The following is a 24,092-nucleotide window of genomic DNA, read 5'->3' on the forward strand; positions in this document are numbered from 1 at the left end:
GCGACGAGAGAGAGAGGGGAAAGAAAGAGGTTGTGCATTTTGTGAAATTAGGGGAGAAGGTGAATAGTGATTAGGTAATAGAGAGTAGTGATACGTGTGGTGGAAGGGGAGTATGGCTAAATTAATTAATGAAATGGGCTTATCCCTTTTTAGATGTTGGGCCTTTAATTTAACTAGGATTTGGTTCTTTTATTTTTTTTGGTAAAGGGAGAGTGAGCTTTGTTATGGAAATTATAGTAGGCTAAAATAATTTGAGAAGAGCCCAAATTTAAATTTCAATTAGTATGAGCCTAATAATAATAATAATAATAATAATAATAATAATAATAATAATTACAATAATAATAATAATAAATAAGTGCTATTAATTAAATTTCCCGATTTAATTAATATGCAAGTTTCTAAAATTTTCTAACGGTGAACAAATGATAAAAGAAATAAAGTAGGGGCATGCATTCCTATAAGTAGGGATGTCAATCGGGCCAACCCGTTCGGGTTGTCGGGCCATTCGGGTACGGGCTATTCGGGTTATGATTTTTTCGGGTTATAAAAGTTCGACCCTAACCCTAACCCTTCGGGTTTCGGGCTAACCCACCGGGTTATTCGGGCCAATGCGTATTTTTAATTCTTTTAATATTTTCAAAAATATTACGTGTTTTAAATTTTCTTTAATTATATACATATTTTTAATTAATCATTCAACAATGAAATACATATTTTTAATTTTCTTTAATATTTTTAAAAAAGATTAAGTTATTTAAATTTAAATAACTTATTCATTACATAATTATTTACAGAATATCTATCAATAGTATGTTTATGTTTATGTATTTAAAACATAAATCAACACTTTGTTTCAAAGTTCAAACATAAATCAATTCGTAGAAAATTAAATAAAATTTTCATAACGTGAGAGGTGCATCGTAGATGTAACAAAAATATTTTGAATTGTTAAAGAGTAAATTATCAAGATGTTAGCTAGTTGGAGTAACTCTAAGTTTTCTTGAATTATGATTGGTCAAATTTAATTTATTCCAGCTGTAAATAAGTCAAATAATAATTTATCTTTGTTTTAAGAATCATCAAAGTACGCATAATTCAATGACGAAGCGGCGTCAAACACTTTGCACTATTATATTGGAAATATACTAAAAGAAAGTTTTTATATACGAGTATTTATGAATCCATGAACCAAATGGTGATTTTTTTCGTGATCTTATATAGTCGGTTGGCGTATTTGGATTTTGCATGATTTTAGAGGGTTGTCTTGGATGATTTTGATTATATTTCTATATTTTGGTATGTTTATATGTTTGTTGAGAAATGATAGAAAATTGATTAGAAAATGTACACAAAATATGTGGATGTGCAGCAGCCTTATTTGAGTCAATGTTTCTCTCGATTTTGAAGTCTGATAAACCTATAATACATATCATTCTCTTCGTCTTCGAAAGAGCTTCGCGTGGATATATTGCACGCCTCAATCGGAGCTTTGTAGAGAAAGTTATGACCGTTACAAAAACTGCTCGCTGTGCAGAAGCCTTCAACCCGACGGGCCGACCCGTAACCCGAACGGGTCAGTCCGCCTAACCCGACAACCCGAACGGGTCAGCCCGAATGGCCCGATTTTAAATTCGGGCTGCGAAATTACAACCCTAACCCTGTATTTTTATCGGGTTATTCGGGCCGGCCCGCGGGTTCGGGTTACATTGACATCCCTACCTATAAGTATGTGAATTTCTCGAGTCTTATTAGTACGTTGTTGTTTTCAAAAGGCTATCTCCGTGAGTTAAGGGTGGAGTCAGAAAAATTCAAGTTAAAGAAACTAAACGATCAAGGTGAGCTTTCTTATACTAAAAAAACAAATCGTATTATATGAAAACACGAACACATGTTCGTGATTTTTAAAGATGTTGTCTTGCCATAAATGATTTTGTATGATGCCTATCTGTTTGGCTAAGGCCAAGTGAATTATGAATGCTGATATAAGTCGAATTCGGGTCCCAGTGAGGGTGGTGTCCCCGCTCGGACTAGTGTACACAAGCTACCTCTGACATGTTGGGCAGAGCAGGTGACCGTGGAAGGTCGCCACCTTCCCGGCACAAGAATACCTCTGACATGATGGGCAGAGAAGGTGACCGTGTGAGAACACCATCTCGACGGCATAATGTGATCAGATATGGCTAAGTACCGAAAAAAGGGGTTGCAACCCAATGTGATATTTTTAGTAAGCTCGGGTCTTTTCAACAACACCCCGAGTGTTACTGTGATGATGGCTTGACAATATTTTTTAAATGTATATGTGTAATTTTCGGCAATGTGTTCACTGAGTACTTTTTGTACTCAGCCATGCATATATTTCTAAATGTGCAGGTTGAGCAGCGAAGTGGTGGAGGAAGTGCTATTGAGACAAGACATTTAATTCAGTCAGATTTTGACTCTTGGAGGTTCATGTCTTCATACATGGAACCGCGTTCATTTGCTTCCATTGTGCATCTTAAAAGACTCAAGTCTATTTTGTTCAAAACTCTGATTTTATTTTGAGCTTTTCCCATTTGTTTGGTGCTATGGTCGAGTTGTGTTGCTTTTCCCTTTTCTTCCCCGCTTCTTTAGTCCTCCCCTAGTCGCGATCAACCGTGTTTTCTATCCTTAGAAAATACGGTCGTGACAGGTACCCCCCCGGGCATCATCTGCATCCCGGGTGCCCATCCCGTTGGTGCCCACCCCGGTATCGCCGGATACCCCCCCGGCGGACCCCCCCCCCCCGTTGGCGGCCCGGAATACATCTGCTGCCACAGGTACATGTTGTAGTACCCGGGCATCTGAACCCATCCACTTCCCACGGGGATCGACGGAGTTTGTGACCCGCTACTCCCGGAACTAGGCTCGTTGTTGAGATCCATTTCCCTTGTTGATCTTGTACAGAAATTAAGATAGAGAGAGTACTCGTTAAAACAAGTGGTGCGAATGAAAATGACGAGCAAAGCGCGTATATATAGTGTTTCGAAAAAAAAAATTTAATTTCGCGCTAGGCGGTGCGCTGGGCGATCCGGGCGCTGCAATAGCGCCGAGCGGACCGCCCAGCGCCACGCGACCGCCCAGCGCTGCGCGGTTTACCTCTCCATTCGCCCGCTGGGCGACTGCTATAGACCGCCCAGCGAACCGCCCAGCGCCGGCGCTCGGCTGGGCGGCATTGTGGATGGTCTAAAAACCAATCTAGTTAATCCATCTCTACATTTCCATATTCAAACAGTTTCTCTCTCCCTTACCTCCTCAATCAGCCGCGCCGCCTCCTTAATATCCGGCCGCTCCTCCACATCCGCCTTACAACACTCCAACCCTATTTTCAACAGCTTCGCCATCTCCCCCTCGCACCCTCCTCCCCTCCCCATGCCCGCGTCGAACACGTCGACGCCGCCAGCCTCGTCGTTCGCCACCGCCGCCACCCACGCCGCCACGTCGGCGTCCGGCGCGTCCGTCCTCTGCTTGATGAACGCCGCCGGAAACCGCCCCGTGAGGATCTCGAGGATGAGGATCCCCAAGCTCCACACGTCGGTCTTCTTCGTGATCCGGCCGGAGCGCTTGTACTTCGGCGACCTGTACGAGATCATGTGCTGCTCAGCGTGCTCCTGGTTCACCACCGGGGCGAGCCCGTAGTCGGTGGCCGTGGGCGGCGGTGAGGATGAGGAGCTCGTCGTGGAGGTAGAGGAGCCCCCGGGCGATGCCCTTCGCGATGCGGAGGCGCGTCGGCCAGTCGGGGATTTTCCTGCCGGGGCGGGAGTGGGAACGGTTGGCGTGGAGGAGGGCGGCGAGGCTGGTCTTGTCGACGTAGTCGTAGACAAGGAGTTTCTCCTCGCGGCGGTAGTAGAAAGCGACGAGCGGGATGACGTTCGGGTGGTGGAGGCTGCCGAGCCGCCGCATGTGCTCTTGGAAGTCGTCCCGGCTCACGTTGCCCATGTGGCGGTAGCGCTTCACCACCACGCTCTGCCGCTCCGTCAGGGCGGCCTTGTAGGTCGACCCGAAGATGCCGCTCCCGAGGATCTCTGCCGACGCCTTTAGCAAGTCCGTCATGTCGAATGTGTCTCGGTCCTCTTGGAGGAACGTCATCCGCACGGCGTTGCCCTCCGATTTACGCACGGCGGGGGCCAACGGCAGGCAATACCCTCGACACTCGCCACGCTCCATTCTCTCCGGGTCTGGACCCGGGACCAGGACCGCCGCTCGAGCAAGCTCGTCAGGGTCCTGCATTAAGGCGCAGCGACGACGGCGGGCACGGCAGAGGATGGGTATCGCCGCTACTAGGGCCGCCGATGCCGCCACGACCACGATTGACATCATTACTACCGTAACAACGGAAAGCCGCAACGGGTGGTCCGGGCATAGTAATAGTGGTTTCCCACATAAATTCTTGTTACCTGATACGAATAAAATATGAGTGAGAAAAAAACGAAATGGATTAATAATCGAATTCATCCCGATCATTAGTGATTATACTATCTATATCACAAAATCCTTTCAACTTTTCAATTCTATTGTACAATCCAAATAAACTTTTCAACATGTTCAATTTTATCATCAAAATTATCACTTCAATGCTTGAGTGAGATGACCACATGAGTTACAAGTAGGATAAGCACACTCATCATCACAGAAGATAAAATTAAATAAATTTCAAATTTTGAAATAGAGTGAATGAATAGTTAGAGCACCCGCAATGCGGGCCGCCGGCGTTCCGCGTGCCGTTCCGCCGGAACGGTTTCGCCGCGGAACGCGTTGCGGCGCATGGTTTCGTCCCGGTTCCGTTCCCATTCCGTGCCGGGTGCCGACGGAACGAAACGCGGCACGGTCTGTGCCGCCACGCGCTTCGGCGACGTGGCGCTCCCCGCGGCGTGCATGAGTCCCACTCGCCGGCCCGCGAGTGGGACACGTCACCTGCTGACGCAATAATTATTTTTTTAAAAAAAATTGATTTTTTTGAATTTTTTTATAACGGTAATATTACCGTTTTTTTTAACATTTTTAATTATTTTTTATTTTTATTTTTATTTTCTTATTCTATAAATACTCCTACTTCATTCTCATTTCACACACAACCAACATCATTTCCTCTCCAATTTTCATATTCAATCTCTACACAAAATGTCCGGCGACGTCAACTACGGCGGTGACGGCTCCGGTGGGTGAGATCTCAACGCGTTCGGCGATTGGCAGACCATGTACAACAAGCCAGCCGTGGGCGCCGTCGGCCGCAAGGGACGAAGGCGGCTAAGGCGGCTAGAGCGAGGAAGGGCCGAGGCGAATCAAGCCAGCCGGCCTCGGGATCGGGCTCGCGGGGAGGCTCGGACACACTTATGGTGGCGTACATGACCGCCACAATGGCGGACACTTCCCGCTTCTCGTACGCCCAATTCGCGGCCTGGTGGAACGGAATTGTGCATATGGCAGCACAACTTGGCCTTCCGACTCTCCCTCAACCTCAACCGCCTCCGGAGGATGATTAGCCGGCGGAGTAGTTTTTTATTTTCCCACATTTAATTGTGTGTTTATTATTGTGTGTTTTTTATTTTTTTTAGGATTTTAATTGTGTGTTTTTTATTTTTTTTAAGTTTAAGTTGTAATTTTTTGAATGTTGTGTGTTTTTTAATAAAGTGTGTTTGTTTTAATTGAATTGGGTTGGAAATAAAAATAAGAAATGAAATTGAATGAATAGTAATTTAAGGAACGATTAAGGAACGACTAAGGAACGGAGGGTTGCAGGTTCCGTTCCTTAGTTAAGGAATGAAGTAAAAAAGTACAGTGGGACCCGCAAATAGTAGTTTAAGGAACGGTTTATGAACATTATAGGCACAGCGTTGTGGATGGCCTTAGTACTACTAAGATTAAGGACATACTGAAGAAATTAAGAAGTGGAGATTAATTAACCTGCAAAAGCAGAAGTATCGAGATGGCTGAGGCCGGTAGGGATTATTCCGGTGAGGCCGTTGTTGGCGACGCTGAAGTTCTTCAATTGACCATCTCGGAACTGCGGCAATCCGCCTTTGAACCTATTGTTCTGCAGCATCAGCTCCTGCAGCGCCTGGAGACCGGCCAGAGACGTCGGAATCTCGCCGGAGAATCTGTTGTTATCCAAATCAAGCAGCGCCAACGCCGACATTCCTACAAACGCATTCGCCGCAATCGCGCCGGACATCTTATTATTCGAGAGATAAATAGCTCTCACGCTGGGGAGCGCCGCCAGATTAGGCAGAAGACCGCCGAATCCGTTGCGGGAGAAGATGAGGACCTTCAGATTAGGCAGCAGCGCGAGCGCGTCGACGTCGATCGCCCCCTCCAAGCTCATGCCGTGGAGCTGGAGGCCGCCGACGGTTCCGTTCTCGCACAGGACGCCGATCCAATTCGCTGTGCTGAAGATATGGCTCATAAGACATAATAGGTGTACTTATGGAACATGGTTTGGGATAAAGGGCCTGATAGCAGCTGGCAGAAACTTCAGATTTAGTATGAGCTTATGTCTCATGTGCGAATATTTTGCAGGTATGGCTCATGTCGTGCTTAGATTTAGTATGCATAATAGGTGCTCGGTTTTCCATTTACGGGTCAAGAGTCGAACCCAGACAAGCTTACAACAACATAATGTCGGCGAATCGAGAGAGAGAGAGAGAGACCGTGTGACACTACGAGACCAGGATTTAATCACTAATTAGCACAGCTAAATGCAATGAACGTCACAACTCATATTTAATACAGTACATATTCATGAAAGCTTCAAAATGAGTTACGAAAATACAGTACATATTTAGGTAAGCTAATTGGTTAAATTCAATAAATTGGGTTTTCAAAATAATTAATACTCGAATATATATGGTTGATTCGTCGCTGTTGGACCACGCTGTGTTGATGTTTCAGCTGGAAATTCAATTCGCCTAAAACCCATATCAATAAATACTCTCAACAACTAATTTTGTTTGCTCATTTGACCTTTTATTTTCTTCATTATCTTTTAGTTCCACTTATATTGCCATTAACAATAGAGAATATTTAAGTGAGTTTCAAATAATTATAAATACAGTACATGTGAGATTTTAAGTAGAAACAATTAATGATTTGGTAAAATATTAATTTACTAAAAACATGGAGTATTTTTTATAGCTTTATTCTTCAAAATACAATAAAACCATGCACGTTATGCAAGCCACATAAAGTAACTTTAATAAATATTCGTAAAAACAACAATAATAAATTAATAATTCTGTTTAATGCTTAAATACTCTTAAATACTTAATCTCTTCCACCAATTTTAAATAGAAATTATTTATGACTGTTAATTTATTTTCTCCAAATTCTTTCCACCAAAATTATTTAGAGGCACACACTAAATTATTATTTAAATAATGTATCAAGAGTTAAAATAAAAAAAATTAAAAATTTATTTCAAATAAATTTTTTTTACAGATTTTTTATTTATGTTTTCTCATTGACTAGATGGAATTATTCTTTAGTTGCGATGTTTTTTAGTTAAAGGAAGGACCACTTTTAGTCTCATTCATCATTTTATTAAATTTTATTTGAGTCATCAATCAAATCGAACATGTCTTCATTATTATCCCCGGCTTCATCGCAAAATCATTAATTTCAAATGTCGCTGAACCTCAAATTATATGAAATTAAATGCAAGATGATCAAGAAGCTTCTATAGAAAAACATAAAACTATAGATGAAAGAAGTATTAATAATTTTATAATCTAACAATCTTTTGGGTAACCAAAAAAGATATCACTGTCACAATCTCTATGAGTGTATGAAGACAACGTAACACCACAGAATCTCTAATATCTTATGTGTTAATTTGTCACATCTTAATCAAGACTAATACTTAATAACAAGAAACTATATTGAGCTTTCTATTTACCATTAGCTTAAAAGAAAGAGTTACTCTTCTTGTATATAAAAATAATTTGTTTTTTAACCACTTTTAGAATAATAGTATTTGGGTCACAAATAGGGTCGGACCACGATGGGAGAGGTCCAGTTCGGCCCATGCGCATTGGCGGGAGGAGGGGCGGCACCGGGTCATGTCTTGGCACCACTGTAGAGGTCTCAAACCTAACTTTGGCGAGGGGTCGGGTACAACTAAACCACACGTTACAGTGTATTGGACCACCCCAGAAGGTGGATGTCGGGTGCAACTAAACCATGCACTACAACGTATTGGACCACCCAGAAGGTGGGTGGGGGTGGGTGAGGAGATCGATTTTTGTTTTTAATTTTCATATTATATCTATAAATACATGCACAATACATTTTTTTGCATGATCCAAATAGGACATTGTTTGCTCAAAAGCCGGAGGTAATTGTGGAGTGGGATTTGAATGTACTTTAAACATGCTGGATGATAGTCAAAGGTCCAGTACGTATGTGGTAATCATTCATAACTGACATCATGTATGTATGTATGTATTATACTGCATAATATGACAACAGAAGATGAATGAAACAATATGATTTATCGGTCAAATAAAGATGTCAGTTCTAGCTCTAGAGCCGCAAGCTAAGAGCATCCGCAGCGGTGGCGAAAGTCGCCACCGCCGTCCGCGCCGTTGGCAAGGCGAAGGACCGCCGCCGCTGCAGCCGCGCCGCTGGCACGGCGCTGCTCGATGTATCGAGCACGTCCGTGCCAGCGGACGCACACGTGTCGCCCTCCCATTCGTCAACGGCATAGCCGTTGAGTTTAAAATTTTTTTATTTTTTTTAAAAAATCGGTTTTTTAATTAAAAAACCGATAAAAAATAAAAAAAAATTCACTTCCCCAAAAAAATATATCCGTTTATAACCGTTTTTTACAACTTTTTAATTTTTTTTTCATTTTTTTTACCCCAAAAATACACACTTTCATCTATAAATATCCCCAATTTCACTCCCAAAAATTCACACTTTCACTACACAATTCTCATCATCATTCTCTCATCTCCTTCTCATCTTCAATCTCTCATATCCATTTTCATCTTCCTCTCACACCCTACAACACCACTATGTCCGGTCACGACGACAACCCAAGCGGCTCCCACGGTTGGAACCCCGAATGGTTCGGTTCGCAACCGTTTCCTAGTCCGGATACGGAATATTCGGCCCCTCCTCAAACCCAAGATTCGGGCGTTCCGGGTGGCTACCGGCCATACCCGGTCGACGACCAAGGTGGCTCCGATGGGCGATACGGGTGGACTCCGGAGCCTAGGCCTCCCGTCCCTTCCCAAACGCAGACTCCTCCATCTCGCGCCGGTGTCCGCACACCGTACTCACCGGCGGAGATGGATAGATTGTTCAAGTCGTACTTGGAAATCTCCGAAGATGCGGTGGTTGGCACGAACCAATCCGGCGATCACTTTTGGTGGCGCGTCTCTCGGCGGTACAATGCAAACCGGCCGCCGGGAACGATCGAGCGCAACGAGAGTATGGTGCGCAACGGCATCGGCCGAGCCAACGACGAAATTGGCAAGTTCAACGGCTATTTCCTCCAGGAGTCGCGGAATGCCGGGAGCGGGCGGAGCGAGGTCGACATCATCACTGCCGCGCTGAGCACCTACCAATCCATGAACGGTAAGTCGTTCAAGTACGTTAATGTTTGGCAGGAAACGAGGACGCACCCGAAATATCTGGGAGGCGTAACATCCTCCTCTAGCGGCTCCTCCAAACGCTCACGGTCGGCATCCCTATCCGACGCCGGCGAAGAAGTGGCTAGCCAACTCGCCGAAGCTAACTTGGGTAGCCCCGACGCCGGACCAAGCGGTTCCCGACGCCGACCGCAAGGAAGGAAGAAGGCGGCGGCCGAACGCCGTCGCGCCGCGACTCCATCTGCCCCCGCTCCCGAACCCGCACCCTATGTTCCACCTCCACCCCCGAACAACTCGTTGTGGACCCTTTTGGCCCAACTCAATATGGCCGATAGGTCAACTATGACCCCCACGCAACTTCAAACGCACGAGTCCATGATATTGGGTCTCCAAAAACAATTGGGGTTGGTGCCGCCGGATGCGTAGTCTTCATCGGGTAATATTAGCCAATAATTATGTAATTTTTAATTTTTAGGAGTTTAATTATGTAATTTTTAATTTTTAGTATTTTAATTATGTAATTTTTAATTTTTAGGATTTTAATTATGTCTTTTTATTTTATTTGTAATTTGTAATTTGTAATTTTAATTGTGGTTTTTTTAATGAATTTTAGTATTATGAAAATGTTTTTGTGTAATTGAATTTTATATTAATTGTGCTCGTCCTTGCGAAAGAGCACAGATGTGGGTGTTGTGCTCTTGCCAGAGAGCAGGCATGAATAGTACCGCCCGGGCCCACAACCGTGCCGCTGGCAAGAGCACGGTTGTGGGTGCTCTAACCCTTAAGTCAAGATGCAACGCCTTAATTTTGAGAAATTGCATGTCAAAATACTTTTATGCGCGAAGAATAAGCTCATGAGCGCCTTTAATGAGGTCTCATTGAAGTAGTCTATCATGCCCCCAACTAATTTCGGAATTGAAATTTAAACTATATACTAGTATTTCAGAAGGTAATTTTTGGTATTTATGAATTATGCAATTTTCGATAATTAAAAATGATGAAAGAAAATTGAATTGTGTTATGATTTGGGTTTGTGATTATAAGTTCTGGCATGATCTGAGATATGATGATTGGTGAATAATAGTTTCCATTTTCCAATTCTTTTATACTCCTAAAATTGATTTTTAAGAATGATCGATAAGCATTGTGTGAGAATCCTCACGACAATTCGGGTCATACATTTAATTACGTAAAACACGTGTGACCCAACCAGTTTATTAAATCAATTTAAATAAGAAAGTGCCTCGTCCACAAAAATCATCAAAAGTAGGAACAATTGAAAAATGACAGCTGCATAATAGGCTGTTAAGTAGTGATGTTTATATTCAAAAGAATTTTGAATTACCAATTTTGTCTTCTTCTTTATAAACAGGCAGGCAGATCGGCTATAATTCTAGTTACAGCCAAATCAGCATGTGGATGTCCACTATCCATTTTCCAATTTTATTTGGCTTTTGTAGGAGTATCCATTGGAATCAACTACTACAAATTTTAAAAATTGAAATTTAAACAATGAAGATAGTCACTAAAGTTAAGGTAGAGTAGAGACACTGTAGTAATCGTCATTAATAATTGATGGCGAACACAAACGAACATGAACCCCAACCCTCAAAGGTGTCTAACTCCAAAAATTGAATTTAATAAAAAAATTTAACATTCGTAGGTCGAAAGCGTGTATATCGACCCCCTAATCCCATCTGAATTTGACATTTATCGAAACTAAGAGCATCCGCAATGGGGCGGACGATAGGCCGCCCGATGCCTCGGGCGGGCCATCGTCCGCCCACTGCATCGTCCGCGGACGATATGCGGACGATAGGGCATCGTCCGCGCCATCGTCCGTCCACTGTGGGCGACGCGGACGATAGCGCGGACGATGCAACGCGTTTTTGCCGTTTTTAATTAATCGTGGTATTTTTTAATTATTTTGCATTGACATATTTGAAAACATTTAAATTAATTAATAAAACAATAGTAAAACCTATAGGGCGGCATTTAAGGTGGCTTATATGGCGCCCCACTGCAGATGGAAGGATAAGAGAATAAAATGCTGACGTGGCGATGCATAGGGCGGGCTTTAGGGTGTCCCTTAGGGTGCCTCACTGCTAATGCTCTAATGGAATGCCCATATAAATAGAACAGAAAAAATATGGCTATTATCAAGTAAAAAATTTCATCCGCCAGCGGTATAAATTTTTAGAAATAAGTAAGAAGTAAGTATTTCGAAAGTCAGTCACATTTTTATATATTAGTATTAGTTAGGATTAATATTATCATAAGTGAGAGAAATTATTTAGTTTAGTGAAATGCGACGGTAACGAAGAAAAATGAGATATTATATTGCGGACAAAGAGTAATTAGTAAAGAAAATGCTTCAAATTCCGAGGTAATCAATAAGTCGATTGGCCATAATTGGAAATAGTGTGAGATCGAGTATAGATTAATCCGATTGACATCTCTAAGAGCATTGCAGTGGGGCGCAGTAAGGGACGTTCTAAAGCCCACCCTATGTACTGTCATGTTAGCATTTTATCCTCCTACTCTTACATCTACAGTGGGGCGCCCTATAAGCCGCCCTATAGATTTCACTATTGTTTTGTTTACATTAATTAAAAAAAAGTTTTACACGAGTCAGAAATGAAACGATTAATTAAAAACGACAAATCCTACATTGATTAAAAAATACCACGATTAATTAAAAACGTCAAATCCCAAACATCGGACTATTCGGACTTGGGTATTCATCGGAATCCATTTTATAGTGTAATTTGAGTGTGGAAAAGTGAATGGAAAAGTAACAAATGAAGGTGGGGTAGTGGTATTTATATAAATAAAATTTTCAGAATTAAAAATAAAAATAAAAAATAAAAACGTGCATCCTCCGCCTCGGACATTTGCCCCATTGCAGATGCTCTAATTTTATCAACCACACCGAAAAATATAGTTCGGTTTACCAATTTTATGCCCTAAATTCGTGTGCAGTGATTCATTCAGTCAGATACTACAACTGATCTGAGCAAAAGGCTTATTTCCCACTCATTTTAAAACACTGCTGAATTTGTTTATATAATACTGGAATAATACACCGTCTTCCCCTCTCTCTCTCTAGATCAGATTAGAAGGTGTTTGCTCTACACCATCGCTTGATTCATCGGTTGTAACGTAAGTTGGTTAATCTTCGCCTATCTATTCAAACAACATTGCCGCTGTTGTGCGGGAACTGTGTGCCATTTCTGTGATCTGCTGCAGTAAATTGCGCTGAAGTGAATTTTGATGGACATTTTTTGTTTTGATTTTGATTGTTATCGGTGATGTGTTTCTTTGTACACGGTGATTACAATTAATGTATGATTAGATTAGATCAGCTAGGTTAGTACGTTGAAAATTGCGATATCTGTTAAATCAATCGCTGGCCACCTACCTGGGGGTGTAGCCAGAAAATCACGCCATAGAGGGTAAAATTATATTCAGATTAATTTTATGAATTTTAATAAGGGGCATTTAGTGAAGAAGTTGATATATTATTTGGAAATTTGTACCAAAATATAGAAGGATGAGTGGGGATGAGGAGTTGGCTGTGTTTTTTGCTAGTGTTTTTGCTATTCGAGAATTGATCTGTAAATAGTGGTTTTTTTGGAACTCCAGCGGTCCAGCCTGATTTAATTTGTTTTTCTTCTCTAGAGGGCTAAATGATATAGAGAAGGGGATATAGAGTGAAGAAGAGAGAGTTATAATGTGGAAGCTGAAGTTTGCGGATGGATCAAGCCCGTGGCTGCGCTCTTTGAATGGACATGTGGGCCGCCAAACCTGGGAGTTTGATCCTAGCCTTGGGTCCCCGGAGGAGTTGGCTGAGATTGAGAAGCTCCGAGAGCAATTCCGCAGTAATCGCTTTGAAAAGCGTCATTCTGCAGATCTTCTCATGAGACTTCAAGTTCAGTGAGATATATAATTAGCTTTATTCATTTAATTTTATAGTACTTCTTTGTGCCACTTTGATAACCTGATAGCCCTAGCTTGTTTTCCCCAACAAGCCTGAAATTTGGACAAATGAGTCTAGTTACTTTATGTCACGTATTGATTGAGAGGTTTTTGTTTTTTTTTTAACTTTATATTGTCAAAGATTGTTAACCTTGTAGAAGCAGAGTATTGTTTCCCTATGTTATTTTTTCAACAATTAATGATTCTTAATGTGGTTGGAGATTGGAATGTCACTATTATCAGCAGTAAGATTTCACTGCTGGTATGTAAATCTGTGTTACAAATGATGGTTGACTTATGAATGTAAATTTATTCTTGACTTATTCAAGATACTGACTATGGGACTAACTTTTTTTACTTTTAATTTATTTTAAATCCTAGTTTTCGAAGGAGAATCATGTTACCAATAATTTGCCCCAAGTCAAAGTGAAGGATGTGGAAGATATTACTGAAGAAAAAGTAGATAATACATTGAGGAGGGCCATCAGTTTCCATTCAACTCTGCAGGCTCATGATGGTCATTGGCCTGGAGACTATGGAGGTCCAATGTTTTTATTGCCTGGCCTGGTAAACATTAGAGTTTTGTCCTTTATGCTTTCCTGTGCTTAATTTGGAGCAAATTTTTTTAGATGAACACTGGAATTGGGGATAGGTTATATCTGTCTGTTTTTGTTCTGAAAGTTGATCGTCCAGTTTGATGACTTACTCATAGTTAACTAACTTGAAGAAAATTTATAATTAGTTAGTCATGATATGCTTCTCTCATTGACGTATGTGGACCTTAATTGGATATAAATTAATGAGAAGGGGTTTCCATGTGCTCACATCAATGAGCTCCATGAGTTGGATTCTTATTAATCAGTTCAAATCTTTCTAGTGCATGTGATGCTATGTATTATATGCTAAACATTTTTTTCTTGAAAAATTGAATTTGTGATTGCACATCAATTTTCATCTTGAAAGAAAGTAGTTTTGACGCTTTGCTAAAGTATCTTAAACCCCTGACGTCCTCATGTTTTCATACCCCCCCCCTGGAGCAGGTAATTACGTTGTCAATCACTGGGGCGCTAAATGCAATATTGTCAAAAGAGCATAAACGTGAGATTTGTCGCTATCTCTACAATCACCAGGTGAAGACTATATTAAGCACACACTTTTCCATGATTTGGTTCTAGGGTGTCAAATCTACTTATTGGTCTATCACGGAAAACTATATGTTTGATGCTAATATGCAGTTATGCATTGTAACAGAACAGAGATGGTGGATGGGGTCTGCACATTGAGGGGCCAAGCACTATGTTTGGTTCTGTTTTGACCTATGTCACTTTGAGGTTGCTTGGTGAAGGAGCAAATGAAGGAGATGGATCAATGGTGAAAGGCCGAGATTGGATTTTGAATCATGGTGGGGCAACTGCAATAACATCTTGGGGAAAGATGTGGCTCTCGGTTCAGACTCATCCCTTATTGTTGTTCATGTAATTTGCGTATAGTGGCATCATAGCTACTGTATGCTAACTCTTGATTGTTTGTTCTTGTTTCCTTTGTGTATTAGGTACTTGGGGTCTTTGAATGGTCTGGAAACAATCCTTTGCCTCCTGAGATATGGATTCTTCCCTACATCCTTCCATTCCATCCAGGTAAAACATACTATCATGAAACCATTGCCCTTCTTTTCTTTACATTTTCTAATAGTTTGTTATTGTCAGTACAACTTATTTATTTGTTTTTTTTTGTGTAAGAGTAACAAAAATATACTTCAATGGTCAAGAATACCTGCTTTCTGCATTGTGTCTTTACTTCCATCACAGTGATTCTCAAATGGGTCAAAAGCATATTATCGAACTTTTTACTCAATTGTGTTAGGATAATAACTACTGGTCTTAGTTTTGGAAGCTAATTTTATCCCACATTTGCAACATAACCCAAGAAGCCACCATAAACTATCAAACCCTGGATATTATTGTGCATGTTCATACATTTTAGAATATCTAGGTAAACTACAAGTAGAAGTATGACAAATTTTACAGCAATCTTCTGAAGTAGAGATGCTCATGAAATTTACATGCCCACCAGTTGGAGTAGATAGATGTCACCTATTATAATGCAAGACTTTCTTCATTATGCATTATTGGTAGACTTGTGATATTGGGGCTGATAGTGATAGTCTGCGAATGTTACGAGCAGTTTCTAGTAAATATTTTACATCTCCATAAAGTTTTTGGTTAGAGAGAAAGTCCTTAGTTATGATGTGTTCAACAAATTATTTTTGTACAAGTTACACAATATTCTTCAATTTGTTTTGCAGGAAGGATGTGGTGCCATTGTCGGATGGTGTATCTCCCTATGTCCTATCTGTATGGGAAAAGATTTGTTGGCCCGATCACACCTACAGTTCTTTCTCTGAGGAAGGAGCTTTTTACTGTTCCATACCATGAAATAGACTGGGATAGAGCTCGCAATGAATGTGCAAAGGTCAGCAAAGTCCATGCATGTATTCCTTCAAATTGGTGTGGTAGTTTGTAACCACAATCAGTAGTAAAGTTTTGGGAAAACGTATAGATGGCATTGGCAAAGTAACATCTGATCTCCATTCTCACAGAGAGTTTATTTCTTTCTTCAGTTCTTGTAATTTGTAAGCATAACCTCATTGCCTGTCACTGCTGCAGGAAGATCTATACTACCCACACCCTCTTGTACAGGATGTACTTTGGGCGACTCTTCACAAAGCCGTGGAACCTGTTTTATTGCGTTGGCCAGGGAAAAAGTTGAGAGAAAAATCATTGCGGAGTGTTATGGAGCACATACATTATGAGGATGAAAACACGCGCTATATATGCATAGGCCCTGTAAATAAGGTTGAAAATCGTTATATCATAGTTCTGTTAGAAGCTAGAGTAGTGAATTTTTTTAAGTAAGGTTGAAAATTGTTTGTATGAAGTACTATATGCTTATCTGATTGTGGTAGTTGAATTTTATTATTTTCTGAAGGGTGTTCTGCTTGTATAACATGTCAGACTGACATTTTGTGTACCTTCATTCCCCAGAATGGAGTCATCTGTAAAAAATATTGGCATGGTTGATTTTGTTTCATTGTTTTACCTAATAACCATTCTGTAGAATACAGCAACTGCTAAAATATCTTGTCACCTATTCTCATATGTCTTCTTTCAAATGAAATTTCAGGTGCTGAATATGCTTTGCTGCTGGGTGGAAGATCCAAATTCAGAAGCTTTCAAGTTACATCTTCCAAGGATCCATGATTATCTATGGCTTGCTGAAGATGGCATGAAAATGCAGGTTGAGTTTCTCGGATATATATGTATTGTTTTGGTTTACTTTTCTGCTATTTCTGCTAGAATATCATTTGCAAACTAGAACATTTGTTAGGCACAGGACCACATGACTTGCACAATTGACAAACCCAGCCTGTTGTTCAAATATTCTAAAGTTTACAGATTTGTGATATGGAATATACTCCTGTTTCATTGAGTCTCTAAGTCAATCATACATTATTTTTTTAATGATTGTTACAGTGAGATTATCTTCTATTGAGCATTTGCAGGAATAATATCATACTTAAATTTCAGGGGTACAATGGGAGTCAGTTATGGGATACTGCCTTTACTGTCCAGGCAATTATTTCCACAAAGCTGGTTGAAGAATTTGGCCCAACTTTAAGAAAAGCACATAGCTATATAAAGCACTCCCAGGTAAACGGTGAACTCTCTTTTATCCCATTTGTTTATGTTTCATCATCCATGGAAATATCTCAGTCTTGATCCTACCTTTAAAGGTGTCAGACGATTGCGAAGGTAATCTAGATTCATGGTATAGACACATTTCAAAAGGTGCCTGGCCATTTTCAACTGCAGATCATGGTTGGCCTATTTCAGATTGCACTGCTGAGGGATTAAAAGTGAGATATTCAATATGAAGAGCTTTTTAATTCATCTAAATTCTTCTTGTTTGGATTTCTCAATATTAGTACAACTTCCTTGTAATTTGTGCCTGTTTAATGTTTATCCAGGCAGCCCTGTTACTATCCAAGCTACCTGCAGAAACTGTCGGTGAACAAGTAGATGCACACAGGTTGTTTGATGCTGTGAATGTTATTTTTTCACTGCAGGTACTTTTCTGTTATTGACCGCCATTTAATAACTTAAATGGCATTGCATAAGTAGTAAAATATCTTTGTTGAATGGACAAAGAGAAGTTATTTAAATATATTATGTTGAATTATGCTGGTGAGATTCGTTTAGAGAAACCGGATGAGAAAAAGTGATATTGAGCTTGAATATAGATTCGAAGTAAATTTTAGACATTGTTCCAGTGCCGCTGATCAAGTTGAAGCTTCTTGTCTGCAAAGACATGCTCACACGTGACTTCATAATAAAAGATATCTAACTTTGTCATAACTTATAAATAATGATATCTTTTCTATTTCTTTTACTCATAAAGAGATACCAACCAGGACTATAGGAATTTTCAGTTACTGGACTTCCATTGAGTTAGAGAACATGAAACCTGACCAAGTTTGTGAAAGTCAATTTCTTAATCACCTGTAATGTGAGGAAATTGGCACACTTATCTCAGGGTGCCTTCTTCTAGGTCACTTCAGTTTAAACATCTTATTCATCCTTTCCTGACTGCTTTCAAAGTTGTAATTTGTGAACACTTCACGATGATGAGGCAAATGTTCCTGACATATTTTGCAGAACGCGGATGGAGGATTTGCAACATATGAATTGACAAGATCCTATAGTTGGTTGGAGGTAAGTTATTCCATGTATAAAAGTTACCTAGTATTTCTAGCTATTATTTCTTGCACCTTATTTTCTATACTTCTCCAACAAAAGTGAATGCGATTTGTTATAGCACTAAAATTAGCTGGAACTGAACATGTTGTAACTGAACCGAAGGTTTTAATGAGTGTTGCTAAAAGGTGATTCAGTCAATGGTAATCGAGCCTCTGGATTGTTCTGGCTTGCATGCTGAATAACTCTCACCCATCCTGTTTCTCTAGTTATGCACTTATGAAAGTAGAACTCAAAGGTTAAGCTATTTTAAGCAAGGCACAAAGATTGCTATCCTACTATCTTATGCATGATATAATCATCCATTTCTGACATTACATGCCATATTTTAGTTATTATGGTCTAACAGCAATTTGTTGTTCTAATCTGTTGTGCTTTATAAATTCTTTCAAACTTGATGAATAACCATTGATATGACACTGGATGTTTTCTTTCACAGCTAATCAATCCTGCTGAGACTTTTGGTGACATTGTCATTGATTACCCGTAAGATACCTCTGCTTCTGCAATATCTGTTGAAAACTTCTTTGAATGTTACTTTTCTCTGCAGTCCAAGTCATTAAAAAACCACAGAAAAGGTCAATTGGTTTAGCAATCATGAACATATTAATCTTTTGCATGATAGATTTCGGTTTCGTTAGCTCCCATCATCTGCTACTATGAATTCTCTCAAACAAGTTGATATGGCACTACTCATCAGAAACCTTTAATAAATTTGAATCCATTGACCTTGTAGCTATGTTGAATGCACCTCGGCTGCTATTCAAGCATTAGCAGCATTTAAGGAATTATACCCCGAACATCGAACTGAAGAAGTGGAACGCTGTATTGAGAAAAGTGCTAAGTTCATTGAGAAGATTCAGGAGGCAGATGGGTCCTGGTTAGTTTCCCTTTTTTTGTAATCTTCTCTCTTCCTCCAATCACTGGACTGATATATCTGCTCTTAGCTCGATTCTTTAATCAGCTTTTTTATTCCCGAGTATGCGTTTACATTACTTTCTACTTGATGTAGTCTTAAGTATTAACTATCAACTATGACCGCGAATGTTTTGCAGGTATGGTTCTTGGGCAGTATGCTACACTTATGGAACATGGTTTGGGATAAAGGGCCTGATAGCAGCTGGCAGAAACTTCAGTAATAGCTCTACCATACGCAAAGCTTGTGAATTTCTATTGTCTAAACAGCTTCCTTGTGGTGGTTGGGGAGAAAGTTATCTTTCATGTCAAAACAAGGTTGAGAATTTATAAGCTCATCGCTTTTTTTTCCCTCTCATACGGTGTGTTCTAATTTGTTAGTATATCAAAATTTCTAATGGTTAAATGTCATGATCACTATCTTTTCAGGTCTATTCTAATCTAGAAGGCAACAAGTCTCATGTGGTGAATACTGGTTGGGCTCTGATGTCTCTCATTGATGCTGGACAGGTAACATTGTTTGGATTACCTATATGATTTGTTTTGTTCTGTTGTTTCGATTTCTTTTCCGAAAGGCAGAAGTTAGTTTATACATGCAACCAGCACCCTATGAGAATAATGAATTAACTGGAACATCTGTAATTGTGAAATTGATTATAGGTCTATTCAAACAGGCTACAATAATTTTACATTGAGAACTAAAACGTCAACTTATGTGTGTCGTGCAGGCTGAGAGGGACCCCTTGCCATTGCACTGTGCAGCAAAAGTCCTCATAAACACGCAATGTGAAAATGGAGATTTCCCACAGCAGGTAAGTTTGTTTAGTAGCTGTAATGAAATCCGGCACATATTCTGTCTAAAGCTGAGAAACAAAAGAAATGTTAATCTTTTGCCTTTAACTTTCAGGAGATCATGGGTGTTTTCAACCGGAATTGTATGATCACGTATGCTGCATACAGGAACATATTCCCCATCTGGGCATTAGGAGAGTATCGATCTCGTGTTCTGCTCAACTAATGAATTTGCTGCAATCGAACCCCGACAGGTTTTCCAGCTTTAATTTGCTTTGTACCACATCTGACTTGGATCAATAATCCTGTGCCATCATCTTTGGTCTTAGTTGATTTTGTTACTAAGGTTTCGGTTGAAGTAGCCAGGTAAAATTGGTTTATGCTTTTCGTAGTCAAGCTTCATCTATGTTAAGTGTCCCAGGTTGATGATTCGATTCATGGTTTCATGTTTTGTGTCGATGTTGTTGTTGCTGATGTTTCGTATCGTAAGGAAGAAAATGAGATTTAAGTGATACCCTTTGGATTCTGGAAAGGAAAGATGAAAATTTTAGGGCAGCATGTTAGTCCAAATATATTTAAGAAATGAGCAAAATTTAAGAATTGTAAAGGAAAGTTTGTGGAAAAAGTTAATAAAATGAGTCGTATTATTATGATATCAGTTGCACATATGGTTGGCTGATGTGTGACATGATATCAACCAATAGCTATCCAATATGCTAAAGTAAAATCCTTTCTATTTTAGATTTAATCAAGCAATGTTGAGAAACTTGCTCTGCTAAAAAACAAACATGTAAATCGCTAATACGTGTTTGTATTCACAAACTACATTTGGAAAATCGTGCATATTCGTCAGTTGCCTTTTATTAAATTTATTTATTATGTATAGATCACTATTAAGGGGGCCTTATTAATCATGAAAAGGACCTAATTAGTTTGATAATTACGTCAGCTTAAATATTCGTAAATGAACATTAAGAGAAGACATAACTAGATTTAATTTATACTCCTAATATTTTGTTAGAATTATAATATATAAAGTATTCAATCGGTTTTGCTAATATAACATACTTTCCTTTTTAACTATGTTCCAAATAATGTTTATTTATGTATTTGAAATCAATAAAGTAATATTCTCTTTTCAATTAATATACTTAACTACTTTTTCTCTCCTTTTTAATTATGTTCCAAATAATGTTTATTTATGTATTTGGAATCAATAAAGTAATATTCTCTTTTCAATTAATATACTTAAACTACTTTTTCTCTCCCCAGTTACTATATTGAACTTACTTTCTCTCCCCAATTACTATTTTACTTCAAACTCTTTTTCTCTCTTTAATTAATCAAAATTATCAAAACACCTCAAACAAAATGATCAAAATAAGTAAATTCAGTAACAATAGTTTTGTGATTATATATTATGTTGTGATATAAAATAACAGCATTTTAGTTGAGCATTATAAGAGTTTTAAGAATAAATTGCTTAAATTATCTTTAGTTTAGTTTTGAAGAAAACGGTAGATTTAATCATTAGGAAGCTATTTGCAATGGGCACTGGCGGGCCGGTGCCGGTCCACAATTTTATTATTTTAATAATTTTAAATTAAAATTCAACTCCTAATATCTAATTATCAGTTCAATTTCAAAATCAATGCTTTGCTTCATCATGTTGGATCTTTAATTCTATGCTAATTTAATCATTAATATTATAATAGAAATACTACTAATTGTTTGGAAATTGATTAAATTTCTGTATTTAATTTTCTTCATGTAATCACAGGATTTGAGATGTTAATGACCTCACCCTTAACTTAATCTACTATTTGATTTTTACAGAAATATTGTTGTTACGCTTCTTTTCATACTTATATTTTGGGACGTGTGTTAAAAAATATACTTTATTTTCGCATATCAATGCAAATTATATTATATTACTATTGTTCAGTGCTCTTTTTTCAATGATTACAAAAATGTACACTATATTTCAAGAATGCAATAATCTCATTTTCCAACCTTTTAAAGCACGCAGTTGAGAGTCGAAATCACATATCAGAAAAAGACAAAGCATGAAAACCGTGGACTCCCAAACAAACTCGTGATATATCAATTTTTGACTACGACATTCGGTTCATTAAATTAAATTAAATTAAATTAAATTAAATTAATAAGATACTCAAGAAGAATTATTTGTAATTGTAAGCATCCTGGCACCGGTTTCTTAGAAACATGTCACCTGAAATTGGCAGGAAAACATTTACTTTTATTATTAAAATATGACAAAACTTTATATTTTGTAGTATGTTATTTTTTTATGATGGTTTAAGGCAAAAATCTCGAAATAATTGTATATGAAAACAAGTGTATTTATGGAAAATACTAAAATTAGACCAAAATTTGTATTTTAGGGATCAATATCCTTTATATGTGCACATTGTTTTTTTTAAATAGACACAATTAATACGAAATGTTTCATTTGTTGCATTTCAAACAGTCAATTTAAATCACAAAACAACGCTTAATTTATATGTCTGGATCGACCTGATATTACACGGATGAAGTCATGTCAACTTTTCGTTTTGGTATTTATGGTCGATGGTGCTTGGTGGACTCACATAAACACCATTGAGGCTTTAGTATTCTAATATAGTAGTAGTACCTTATTACCTATGTCTCATCTTAAATGAGACATCTCCCCTATTAGTATGTCTCCCACCCTAAGTGAGATATTTCATCTTAGGGCATCCACAGTAGGGCGAACGATGGCACATCCACCGTCCGCGCCCTATGCTTCGTCCGCGGACGATAGGCCTTTGACCAGGCATCGTCTGTGGTATCGTCCGCCCCACTGTGAGCGAGGCGGACTATACCGCGGACGATGCAACGCGTTTTCCTTTTTTTATATATTTTTTTAATTCTTCAAAATTTATTATATATACACCACAACTCCACTCTTCCATTCACTCCACTCTTCCATACACTATAAAATGAATCCTGATGATTACCCAAGACCGAATAGTTCGATGTTCAGTGGTGGTGCACGGTGGCCGGGTACAGACCCTGATGAATACCAGCCATTTGACTCCAACACCCAGTACGATCCCGATTTCAGTACGGATTCGTACCGGCTGTCAGACATGGAGCCGTCTCCCACCCGCGTCCCCGCCCCACGCCGCCGCCTCGGGCTCCACCACCAAGAAGAAGCGGAACAGGCAAAGGTCCCATTGGCAGCAAGGCTGCCAAGAACAAGGGCAAGGCGAAGGCGACATCCTCACAGTCCGTGGCCCCGGCCCCGGCCCCGACTTCGGCTGCAGGACATGCCTATGCGGAGTTGGTGGCGGCTGCCAACCGGAGGACGTTGTTGGACACGCACCACGCCCTCATGCAATGCGAGGACCCGGGCAAAGCCGAATACCTCAAGTGGATGATCAATGATCTGCGCCGCAAGCTGGGAATGCACTAGTAATGTAGGATTTAGTGAACTTGTTTTTTATTTCTAACTCTTGTAACTTTTTTTTAATTAGTAATGTAAGATTTGCCTTTAATCGTAGTGTTTTTTTTTAAGTTTTGCATGACATATTTGAAAACATAAAAAATTAATTAACAAAATAGTAGTGAAAATTATAGGGCGGACTTTAGGGCATCCCACTGCATGTGTAAGGGTAGGAGATAAAATAATGATGTGACGGAGCATAGGGCGCCTCATTGTGGATGCTCTTAGCAACAATCAGCTCATTTATTTCTTCTATTTTGTTTTTTAATTTTTATACTCTATTCTACATCTTACTTTATAATTGATTCTCTCTTTTTAGTCCTTATTTTATTACTCATTTACTGTGCAATTTGATTCACTAACGTAAATTATCTTCTTTTGCCAAAATAGAAACATATTGAGACCAAGAGATTTTTTTTGTTTGCAGATGTTCATAATATCAATTATTTAAATTACTCAAAAATATATTTTCAAATAAAATTTTGAAAACATAGT

At 39.3% G+C, this 24,092-nt stretch overlaps 1 protein-coding gene and 1 pseudogene across 1 annotated transcript; one reads left to right on the forward strand and one right to left on the reverse strand.

The window, feature by feature from the left end:
- Nucleotides 1–3,099: 3,099 nt before the first annotated feature.
- Nucleotides 3,100–6,753, reverse strand: LOC121796410 (annotated as a pseudogene).
- Nucleotides 6,754–12,501: 5,748 nt separating this feature from the next.
- Nucleotides 12,502–20,566, forward strand: LOC121796205 (cycloartenol Synthase-like). Its single transcript, XM_042194982.1, has 19 exons — nucleotides 12,502–12,770; nucleotides 13,290–13,539; nucleotides 13,968–14,153; nucleotides 14,627–14,716; nucleotides 14,838–15,032; nucleotides 15,139–15,223; nucleotides 15,892–16,058; nucleotides 16,253–16,441; nucleotides 16,770–16,883; nucleotides 17,174–17,296; nucleotides 17,380–17,502; nucleotides 17,614–17,712; nucleotides 18,302–18,358; nucleotides 18,840–18,886; nucleotides 19,137–19,280; nucleotides 19,456–19,633; nucleotides 19,745–19,825; nucleotides 20,044–20,127; nucleotides 20,223–20,566. The coding sequence occupies exons 2-19, from the start codon at nucleotides 13,342–13,344 to the stop codon at nucleotides 20,331–20,333; spliced, it is 2,271 nt and encodes a 756-aa protein (XP_042050916.1). The 5' UTR covers nucleotides 12,502–12,770; nucleotides 13,290–13,341; the 3' UTR covers nucleotides 20,334–20,566.
- Nucleotides 20,567–24,092: the final 3,526 nt, after the last annotated feature.

The sequence above is a fragment of the Salvia splendens genome, chromosome 3 (assembly GCF_004379255.2).
Source record: "Salvia splendens isolate huo1 chromosome 3, SspV2, whole genome shotgun sequence".
Lineage (NCBI taxonomy): Eukaryota > Viridiplantae > Streptophyta > Magnoliopsida > Lamiales > Lamiaceae > Salvia > Salvia splendens.

Bases quoted from the DNA above. Each gene is read 5' to 3' on its own strand.
- LOC121796205 (XM_042194982.1), top strand. From the start codon at position 13,342: ATGTGGAAGCTGAAGTTTGCGGATGGATCAAGCCCGTGGCTGCGCTCT. The intron at 14,154-14,626 runs GTAAACATTAGA...CCCCTGGAGCAG, and splicing joins TGTTTTTATTGCCTGGCCTG to GTAATTACGTTGTCAATCAC. The intron at 15,224-15,891 runs GTAAAACATACT...TTTGTTTTGCAG, and splicing joins CATCCTTCCATTCCATCCAG to GAAGGATGTGGTGCCATTGT.